We start from the raw sequence: 12,129 nt of genomic DNA on the forward strand, positions 1-12,129 counted from the left end.
CAGTGCATCATTTGTGTTTCTGTTGTGTTTCTCTTTACTTCAGCAGAATCTCAAAGTCAACATATCAATTTTAGTTTCAATAAAATCAGTAAATGTGTCACTGGATTGTGTGATCAAGATTTGCAATCACTGGATGTTTGATCTAGACTCCATTGTCTGCAGGGGGTAAGTGGTACCTGGTGCGGCATTGGGGCAACAAACAAAAACTTACATTTTTTATGCTAATTGTGTGAGTGGCGGGTGCTTCCGGTAGAGCGGGACATGCTTGCCCTTATCATGGACACCTGGTGTCATCACTGATTTTCAGTGGTCCTTTCGTATGGTTTTCGTTGCTGTTGTGCCTTTTGTGCCCAATAGAGTCGTACGGTTTTCGTTGCTGTTGTGCCTTTTGTGCCCAATAGAGTCGGTTTAGGGAAATATTAAGACTGATAATTATCTGGCATTGATGTTTTGAATTGTACAGATGCTGACTGGAGGACAGCAGGGGGTTAGGTTCAGAAGGATCTCCAAGACTAGTAGGTGTTTGTGGGAGTCAGTATTTTGAAGTTGAGGAGGTATAGGCAACTAGTATCAGTAAGACAGAAGATCAGTGTTCACATCCAGATTGTGGTTTAACATGTTTAGGTCACCTTCTTAGCACAGATACTTTAAGATGCAGACACAGAAATATTCAAACATGTATTTGAAAAAAACAGTTGACTGCTACCCACACAGCCTCCTGTCCTACACACTGAACCCAGTACACTTTAAACCATCTCCCTCCTACGCCAACAAGTGACGTGGTTGAAACTCCTCACATTTAAGTACAGTCTTGTGAAAGGTTACAACATTTTTCTAGATCCTTGCACTGCACATGGGTGTTACAATTTTTCAGATATGTGTGTGAAATATTCTTACTATGGTCGCACGATCTGTGGACAACCACAGGTATTTTTTGCCTGGTCTTGACTTAAAAGACTTTCTGGAAATTCAAAACCGAGCTATTCCTAATTTAGACAACCAGATCAATAAGATAACCTTGTACCGCCTATGTTGGTCAAAGAGGACAGGATTCCCTCACAGCCAGGGAAATATGAATATGCTTGCGAGAATGAAGACCAAAGTTCATCCTGAGATGCCTCCATAGAGAAGTCCCCAGTTGAAACATCACGGGCTAGCATTCTTGTATGGCAGAGCATGCACAAACTGCTGCGCATATTTCAGCATCCGCATAGCTGCAGTCAGTACTTTGAAGTGGAAAGTAAGAAAATATGATGTAGAAAGTATTGAAGATCCTCAACATGTTAGCAATCTGAGTGACAATTTTAAAAAATGAGTGAGTGTAAAAAAAACCAAATTTAATATTCATTGAAAAAGATAAGTCGAATTAGGCTATGAACTACCAGAATGTTCTTTTGTAATCTTTCTGAAGTCTTCTAAAGGAGAGAAATATCTGGTTTGTATGATGTGTATCAGCTGAAGGATCTATGTCCTCCAATTTTAAAGAAGGAATTATTGTCAAACAGAACATGTGCAAGAACACACTACACGTATGTAGATCCCGATATGGAGAGCGAGGTAACAATACAACCCTATGTATATTCATACGTATCCAGACCCTCGAGGCTGTCTCAATAGTATCCAAATCTAGAGTAATTGGTTTTCTAAGTAATATGTTTCTATGCTATTATATTGCCAATACCAGTGTGGTGACTCCCTCACTGGACACTTCTGTACCTCCAACACTGAAGATGCTCCCACACCTGTCCTTGTCTGTGGCACTGGAATAACATGAGACCACTGTGAAGATGTGTTTATCTAATAATTACTGTTTCTTATAGCCTTTCTTATGAAAACTTAATATACCAGTGGGGCAGTATTTACTCCCACCCACCAAACACTGACTGACAGCTTCAGGTTTCACTGTCTTCTGTATAAACAGTAGGGCCTAATTGTAAGCATATGACAAGTTGCGATTTTGTTAGGATCACACCTCACGTATAGCCGCTCTGTTCATCTATCCAAATATCCCCTTGCTATGTTTCTCGTTGGTTCAGTGTGACATACTCATGTCACTACCATGTAAACACCACAGTGGTTAGCCCTGTGTGATTGAGAAGAATGTCCCAACTGTGTATTGCACTACATTGTGAAATGACCACCACCACCCACATTCTTCTGTCCGTCAGACTCAACGCCCCTTGACACACCTTCATTACAGCCAACAATGTCACCCCTGACCCCGTCACACCCTGACCATGTCACCCCTGACCCCACCACACCCTGACCATGTCACACCCTGACCATGTCATGCCCTGACCATGTCATGCCCTGACCATGTCACCCCTGACCATGTCACACCTTGACCATGTCACACCCTGACCAAGTCACCCCTGACCCCGTCACACCCTGACCATGTCACACCCTGACCATGTCACACCCTGACCAAGTCACCCCTGACCCCGTCACACCCTGACCATGTCACACCCTGACCCCACCACATCCTGACCATGTCACACCCTGACCATGTCATACCCTGACAATGTCACACCCTGACCATGTCACCCCTGACCCCGTCACACCCTGACCATGTCACACCCTGACCCCACCACACCCTGACGATGTCATGCCCTGACCATGTCACACCCTGACCCCACCACACCCTGACGATGTCACACCCTGACCATGTCACCCCTGACCATGTCACACCCTCACCATGTCACACCCTGACCCCACCACACCCTGATGATGTCACACCTGACCATGTCACCCCTGACCATGTCACACCCTGACCATGTCACACCCTGACCATGTCACACCCTGACCCCACCACACCCTGACGATGTCACCCCTGACCATGTCACACCCTGACCATGTCACACCCTGACCATGTCACCCCTGACCATGTCACACCCTGACCATGTCACACCCTGACCATGTCACACCCTGACCCCACCACACCCTGACCATGTCACCCCTGACCATGTCACACCCTGACCATGTCACACCCTGACCATGTCACACCCTGACCCCACCACATCCTGACCATGTCACATCCTGACCATGTCACCCCTGACCATGTCACACCCTGACAATGTCACACCCTGACCATGTCACACCCTGACCATGTCATGCCCTGACCATGTCACCCCTGACCATGTCACACCCTGACCATGTCACACCCTGACCATGTCACACCCCGACCATGTCACCCCTGACCATGTCAAACACTGACCATGTCACATCCTGACCATGTCACACCCTGACCATGTCACACCTGACCATGTCACACCCTCACCTCAATACCTCACCTTCTTTCTACAACCAACCAACCAACCATCCTTCAGTATGATGCCCCACCTGTGACCCAACCCTCTCTTCAACCAACCAACCATCCTTCCCTCAATCTAATGCCCCACCACCAACCCTCTCCACAACCAGCCAACCATCCTTCCCTCAATCTAATGCCCCACCACCAACCCTCTCCACAACCAACCAACCATCCTTCCCTCAATCTAATGCCCCACCACCAACCCTCTCCACAACCAACCAACCATCCTTCCCTCAATCTAATGCCCCACCACCAACCCTCTCCACAACCAACCAACCATCCTTCCCTCAATCTAATGCCCCACCACCAACCCTCTCTACAACCAACCAACCATCCTTCCCTCAATCTAATGCCCCACCACCAACCCTCTCCACAACCAACCAACCATCCTTCCCTCAATCTAATGCCCCACCACCAACCCTCTCTACAACCAACCAACCATCCTTCCCTCAATCTAATGCCCCACCACCAACCCTCACCACAACCAACCAACCATCCTTCCCTCAATCTAATGCCCCACCACCAACCCTCTCTACAACCAACCAACCATCCTTCCCTCAATTTAAACAATAAATATTTTCCTTTTTTGTATCCGTAAATAAGTACAATACCTTGCTCTTATATTTAATGTTTAGTTGCAATTGCTTTTGGTTCCAACCCCAGGGACAGAGCATTTATCATTAACAGTGTTGAACAGAGCATTAGTTCTATCTGAAGCCTTTGTTACAGATATTTAACATTGTTGAACATAGCATTAGTTCTATCTGAAGCCTTTGTTACAGATATTTAACATTGTTGAACAAAGCATTAGTTCTATCTAAAGCCTTTATTGCAGCTATTTAACAGTGTTGAACAGAGCATTAGTTCTATCTGAAGCCTTTATTGCAGCTATTTAACAGTGTTGAACAGAGCATTAGTTCTATCTGAAGCTTTTATTGCAGCTATTTAACAGTGTTGAACAGAGCATTAGTTCTATCTGAAGCCTTTATTGCAGCTATTTAACAGTGTTGAACAGAGCATTAGTTCTATCTGAAGCCTTTATTGCAGCTATTTAACAGTGTTGAACAGAGAATTAGTTCTATCTGAAGCCTTTATTGCAGATATTTAACAGTGTTGAACAGAGCATTAGCTCTATCTGAAGTGATTGAATTAAGTAGGCTTTTTAAATAAATATGCAAGCGTTGTTAAGTGAATCAACATTGACCGTAAGTAAATACTGTATTTGTATAACATGTAAATCTATATAACTTTAACCATATGTGAGTTTTCTTAAACTAAGTATATTTGTTTAATATGGAAAGCAACTACAAGATCAAATACGTGTTTTAATATACAAACATTTTCTTCTTCTAGCCATCCAAAAGGTATATTTTCATAATGTTAAGCCACCTGATTTATGTTTGAATTGCATTCCAATAGGTCATTGAACATGATTAAGCCAAGCACTTAGTGACTGCCTTGTGCTAGCGTAACACTCAGCTTCACTTAGTTTTCATTTTGAACCCCAAACAGTGTGTAATAGACAGTAAAACTCCATACTGTATTTGATGTAGTTAGCAGAAATTCATTTCATTTCATAAGTTGGTACATACAGAACTAAATTGTGAAATGAGTAAATAACCACACAAGATCAATATACTATCAACAAATTATTTTGAAACACAGAATTAGGTTCACAATCTTAAATGGCAACACAATGTGTCACATGTGTGGCAGCTACTACAAACAGGCCCTGTTGCGTATGTCAGTGCACTCACGAATGTCCAGAAGTTGTCACAGTCGAAGGTATTCAGTGAGGCATGTTGTTCCATCTTGTCAGAGGGAAACCAGCCTCGTATGGCCCTCATCTCGCTGCTACAGCCAGACTTTTAGAGACTTCCACCCGGAAGTACCTGGAATAATGTACTTCCCTGTAGCTGATTACTATGGGCAAGTCTCTCACAAGCTCCTCATTCATTGCTGGGATGGAGTTTGGAATATAAACCACAGGGTCAAGGTCACTACAAAATTACACAAGCGCTTCAATCAAACTGCTGCAACTAAATACAATCAACTTACAATCAACAATACTGCCTATAACAAAACTGCCAAATAACATTAGGTTCATGTCTGGAAATATGGTATGGACCACATGTTTATACCACAGTGGACACAATACATCACATATTTATACCACAGTGGACACAATCCATCACATGTTTATACCACAGTGGACACAATACATCACATATTTATATCACAGTGGACACAATACATCACATGTTTATACCCCAGTGGACACAATGCATCACATGTTTATAACACAGTGGACACACTACATCACATGCTTATACCACAGTGGACACAATACATCACATATTTATACCACAGTGGACACAATCCATCACATGTTTATACCACAGTGGACACAATACATCACATATTTATACCACAGTGGACACAATACATAACATGTTTATACCACAGTGGACACAATACATCACATGTTTATACCACAGTGGACACAATACATCACATATTTATACCACAGTGGACACAATACATCACATATTTATGCCACAGTGGACACAATACATCACATGTTTATACCCCAGTGGACACAATACATCACATGTTTATACCACAGTGGACACAATACATCACATGCTTATACCACAGTGGACACAATACATCACATATTTATACCACAGTGGACACAATACATCACATGTTTATACCACAGTGGACACAATACATCACATGTTTATACCACAGTGGACACAATACATCACATGTTTATACCACAGTGGACACAATACATCACATGTTTATACCACAGTTGACACAATACATCACATGTTTTTACCACAGTTGACAAAATACATCACATGTTTTTACCACAGTGGACACAACACATCACATGTTTATACCACAGTGGACACAATACATCAAATGTTTATACCACAGTGGACACATAGTACATCACATGTTTTTACCACAGTGGACACAATACATCACATGTTTATACCACAGTGGACACAATACATCAAATGTTTATACCCCAGTGGACACAATACATCACATGTTTATACCACAGTGGACACAATACATCAAATGTTTATACCACAGTGGACACATAGTACATCACATGTTTTTACCACAGTGGACACAATACATCACATGTTTATACCACAGATTTGTCACAGATCACGCAATAACTGTTTCATGATCAAACGCATTCTTTGGGATTAGACATACAAACAATAATATATTACTTACAGGTTGTGCAAGTGAGCGATGTACAGAACACAACAGAACACTGTTCTGTACACCTCGTGGCCCATTCTTTCAACATGACCATGGGTCAGTCAGCTCAGACTGTCAAACACAACATCAAGTGTCTTAGCACCTGTGTGACGAAAGGCACAATACAGGAGAATCAATTAGTAAGCAGAGCAAGTCAAGGAGGATGACGGCCATCCCTGCTTGTTGCTGACAGAGTTGGGCAGCTTCATGGCACCAGCACTTCAAAGGGACGTCTCCCACCTGACTAAACACTGATTGGTTGGCTAATTGTTGAGTGCCAGTCGGTTCTGTCCCCAGATTGTGGCACCTTTTTGTCAGTGCTACAAAACACAAGATGACATGATGTGGAACTGTGAAAACTACAAGGATGGTTGTTGCCTTGTGTGTTTTCTTTGGATGCTCATTTTGTCTGTTACATGGTTTGATTGAATGGAAAGAATTTTGAGAATAAAGTGTCAACATTCATATGAGACTAAGTCGCAGTGTGATATCTTCAAGCAATTTGTCCTCATAGCAGTCAACTGCACTGGCTTGAGCCAAACACTTTATGTTGTAAAGAAGTGTTCAGACATGACAATAAATTGAAATTCAACTAGCATTATTTGTTTTCAAAATGCAATGCCAGAGAATAATCAGGCTTGAATATTTGCTGAAACAGATTAAAAGGCAAAACAGTGATGAAAATTATGTCAATGGAGCTCTGAAAATCAGTGATGACACCCGATATATACAATAAGCCATATATGTTTATCATCATCCACTCAATTCAAAGTGTTAGTGTCCTCTGTCCGTTTTCCGTTTCCGGAGCAGAACTAAACAGCTGAATATTTCTTGTTGACAATCAAGTGGTGAACGGGGGCCTTTTGATGATTTGGGATGTTGTTATTTTTTTGTATTTTTTTTTTCATGACGACAAGTTAGACTTTACTGAAAACAAGGGTTGTGCTAGTTTCAGGAGAGGAACTCCCAAACTGTTGAAAATTTGTGAATGAAAATTGCTATACAGATCAGTCTAGTGGTGAACTGGTGATATAGGATATTGATAAACTCTGTTGCTATCAATGAGGAAGGCCAACATTTCACATATTGTTTTCTCAGTAAACTTCAGATGGCATTTGCTTTTATTTTTGACAAATTGCCATGAACCTCTGAAGATAGATATATAGAGGTTATCACGCGAGTGTGTTTAGGGATGGTAAATATCCTGCATTAGGAATAAACATTGTATTTAGCCAGCCTTGGCGAGCTAAATACATAGTGTTTATTCCTAATACAGGTTATTTACCTACCCCAAACACAAAAGCGTGATAACCTCTTTATCATATAATGTCATTCTTTAATTCTGTGCTTCAAAATCGCTTTCCCTCTCTCACAAACATTACCGAAACATTGCGAGTTTTCCTGGAATGCGCGCATTAATATTTATTATGTCACAAAATGAAACAAGGTAACAATTCAAACAAATCCAACTATTTTAATTTGTGGAGAAGGTTTCAAGCCGCAGAGGTCTACAAGCACCGATATGGCTACTGATCCCGCTTGGCTAGGCCTCGTGCCCTCGCAAAATTGTTTCGAAATTTATATCTCCAAAGTTACCAAAACTTATAAAATGCCTTCTCTACGTCACAGTTAGACACTGATTTTCAGTATATTAGACTGTTCTTTTGATAATGATAGCAATTATCTGTCTAGTTTATCCAGATTTGCCGAATGACAAGGGCGACGCCATGTTTGTTTATCAACAGTGAAAGTAGTCCCTACTTGACCTTTGATATTTGCATCTCTATCCGCATATGACCCCAACGGATATGGTTTTTATCCGTTGGCTTTATCCTGCCGATAAACCTACCCATTATATGATAAATAACAATATCCGTGGATCAAGGAATAACTTTTTCCTTAAGTTTATCAGGTTATAGGATAGTGGTGTACAAAGTTGAAAAATCAAATGTTTTTTACAGAATGGAAACCTGGTTCTTTTCTGAGATTGTAAAAAGTCAAGCAAATCCTTTGAGTTTTTGAGAATCCACATGGTATTAATTCCACTTGTCTCAAATACTTTCTGTAAATATAAAGAAAGAAAGTCCTTCCTTGATTGTATTAAGGATTATGGTTAATCTCTGAGACAAGGATTTGGTGGTACATTTGCTGGACCCAGCAATATTGTACAGAGTTTTATGGAGATTTCAGAGAGATGTTTAATATCATGTCCTTGGATAAGGGGTTATGAACACGAATCCAAATTCAATATTCTGTATCAGTTCAGACCTGAAGCTGTCATGCATGGCTCAGTCATCTAAGGCACTGCAATTCGCTGTGTAGAGGTGTATCCCTTAAGTTCGCCAGAAATAAAGGATCATGGGTTTGAATCCCTCAGTTCTTCCTGATAATGGTTTGGTGGCATATGGTCACAGGTCACAGCACACAGGTCACAAGTGAAGTTAGGGAATGTCGGTCTCGGGGAGTAGTTGGATGGGTGATCGGGCTCAGCAGCTTGATACCTGAGAGTTTCTAGGCCTTCAGTCCTGCCCCACACTGAAGCACATGTACCATATGTGCCTCTGTTCACCCAGCAGTGAGTGGGTTACCAGTAGGATGAGATGGTAATCTGGCTGTTGAACTTCTAGCACCTCACGGGCAGCTTGGGTTGTATACTCCCCATGGAGCTGAGAATGAAAATCAAGTGCACACTGATCCATTGACCGGGGTAATAATAGTGTAGCGCTATGAGCATGCATGAATGGAATCTGGCACTTTATAAATGCAGTTGTTATTAAGTTTCTAGGCTTATCAACACTATTTTCATGTATCATTAGTAAATCTCCAACACCTGCATCACTTTGGGCTTTCCCCCCACATCAAGCTGACACACCATGATATAACTGAACTATTGTTCAAAGCAGCATTAAAATCAACTCACTCACTCACTCAACGTAGTAGGGACTTAGCTGTTACTTCTTGGGGTTTTACATTCTTGACACTCTTCATTGTTTAATGGAGAGGTTGGAGTTTTTGTCTGTAATTATAGAACTCAAAAACCTTTGAGCTGCATGAAACATATCAATAAGGTTTTGCAAAATAAATTCCTAAATCCTTTTTGATTTTATGTCGAGTTAAACTTCATGCAGATGATTAATCTTCTTATCATAATTTGGTTGAATGTTTGACGGATGACTAGCCCCAAATTGTTCCAGAATAACATGTAAAGGTCTTCCCAATGTTTTTCAGGTCATGAAAACAAAATTCTTGATATTTTTCTTTCAACAGAGATAGTGTTATATTTACTTTCAATGTGAGAAGATAGGTAAAGAGCACACACAGTACATTTGTACAACTCTCGCTGTTTGACAGAGCCTGTTTGAAGTCTCCCTGTATAAAACATCAGTTAGATTGTGTCACCAATGTAGGAGCACAGCACAAATAACTGTCCATGTTAATGGCAAATGTACATTATGTCCAGTGTCTGCACTACAAAGGGCACAAGTGGGGTGCCTGAGGTTCTGGTTTGAAAAGCAAACACTCAGAAATTATGATAACCTATTTTACAATATCAAGAATAATTTTTAATAAAAAATGAAAAAAAATGAATTGATTTTTTTCTTGTTACTATCAAAAAAGAGTTCTTTAAAGGTTATGTTTTCATTTTCTTTTGATTAAACTGATTTAGATTTGTGAAGTTTTTTTGTTTGTTTGGTCTATAAAGTATTTCAGTTCACCACATTATTTGACATACACACCAGTCATGACATCACATATCTCCTTCACTACCAAGAGTATTCTACCCGTGAAGATTCGGGGAAGAATAGGTCTTCAGCAACCCATGCTCGCGATAAAAGGCGACTATGCTTGTCGTAAAAGGCGACTAACGGGATCGGGTAGTCAGGCTCGCTGACTTGGTTGATGCATGTCACCTATCCCAATTGCGTGGATCGATGCTCATGCTGTCAATCACTGGATTGTCTGGTCCAGACTCGATTATTTACAGACCGCCATCATATAGCTGGAATATTGCTGAGTGCGGCGTTAAACAACAAACCAACAACCAAGAGTATTCAGGTGTGTGTCCCATCACACTGGAACCTTCCTCCCTGGTGCCAGGCTGTATTTGTGTCATTCAGTTTTTACCATTGATACGGGTGTCCTTTTATTTTGAAGACAGTAAATAACACATTTGAGGATTTGTTTTCCCATATCAAAGTAAAAACTCTTTGAAATCTACAGTTGCACCAATAATTCTAGCTTGTTGCTTGTTTGTGGTTTGAAACCGCACTCAGCAATATGCCAACTACATGGTGGCAGTTTGTATATAATCCTGTCTGGACCAGACAATCCAGTGATTGACATCATGAGCATCGATCTACGCAATTGGGATATGACATGCATCAACTAAGTATATGAGTCAGACCACCAATTCTGTTGGTCGCCTCTTGCGACAGGCATAGTTGCCTTCTACAGCAAGTATGGGTTGCTGAAGGACTAACTTTACTTTCAGAAAGAGGGTTTCGATGTCTTGGACATATATGTTGAATGATGTGTTCACCTGTATCTCATACTAAGGGTATTGTGGGACAACTAACTCATGTATACATACATGAGACATGAAACACACAGCTGCCAATGGGTCATTATATTCTTACATTTGCTTCAGCTCTGAAGATAGGAGGAGAGAATGGGCTGTACTTCCTCAATGGCAACCGGCGCCTCACTCCATCCGGTGTTGTACGTGGTGCAGGGACAACCTTCCGATATGGCAGAAGTCAGAGCCGCCATTGTCCGGGAGAGTGCTTGTTTGCCGATGGCCCAACAACTCAAGACATCGAAGTGCAGGTGGGTTGGTCAGCTCTTGTAAGGGGGTTGAAAATGGAAGGTTGTTAATATTTCCTCATCTTCCTGAGGTAAGGGAGTTACTGTAACTGACTGACTGAATGTCCAGTTTCCACCTCGCCAAACTAGGCTGGAATTTGTGTGTCAAAATCAAAATTGTGTAACAAAATCATTGCAGGATTTGCAAAGCAAGTGTACCGTCGTCTTGGCATCAACAGATATTTTCCAAATCTTTTCATGTTTTTAATCAAGGTGCTCATGTGATTTGATGCTCTTCCTGAAGTAAGACCCATTTTATTACAATATGGATCTTGATCATCGATCAGATCGTCTTGACTGGCTTGACTTGGTAAATAGGAGGGACATAAAAGGGACATAAGTCGTAATGGCCACTGGTGGCACTGCGATCGAGCAAAGAAATTCCAGCCTAGTTCAGCAAGGATGGAAAGTGGACTTTTACAATTAAGTCCCTTGCCTTTGGAAGGTGATATTTCCTTCACTGTCCACAGGTTTGTCTGTATGGATGAAAAGGTTGCATGAAACGTTCAACACTGATTGTTTCCTATCCAATGTTAGGCTGATAAACTGATCCAAAGGCATTGTCAATGTTGACATGTTATTCTGTTATTCCTGAATTAAAGATGAGCTTCTGTAATGGCACATGAGCAAGGATTATGAGTATACTATTTACCCCTATACAGCCGGAATAT

The 12,129-nt window shown here is 41.2% G+C and overlaps 1 protein-coding gene across 4 annotated transcripts in view; it reads left to right on the top strand.

The window, feature by feature from the left end:
* Positions 1-12,129, top strand: part of LOC139471471 (ADAMTS-like protein 4) — a 257,840-nt gene that overhangs the window by 210,344 nt on the left and 35,367 nt on the right. For all 4 annotated transcript variants that reach the window (XM_071253835.1, XM_071253838.1, XM_071253842.1 and 1 more), the window contains one exon: positions 11,244-11,422. In XM_071253835.1, coding sequence (XP_071109936.1) covers positions 11,244-11,422 — 179 coding nt within the window. The remainder of the gene's footprint in view (positions 1-11,243; positions 11,423-12,129) is intronic.

This window comes from Haliotis cracherodii, unplaced genomic scaffold (genome assembly GCF_022045235.1).
Source record: "Haliotis cracherodii isolate W230 unplaced genomic scaffold, xgHalCrac1.p SCAF_1, whole genome shotgun sequence".
NCBI lineage: Eukaryota > Metazoa > Mollusca > Gastropoda > Lepetellida > Haliotidae > Haliotis > Haliotis cracherodii.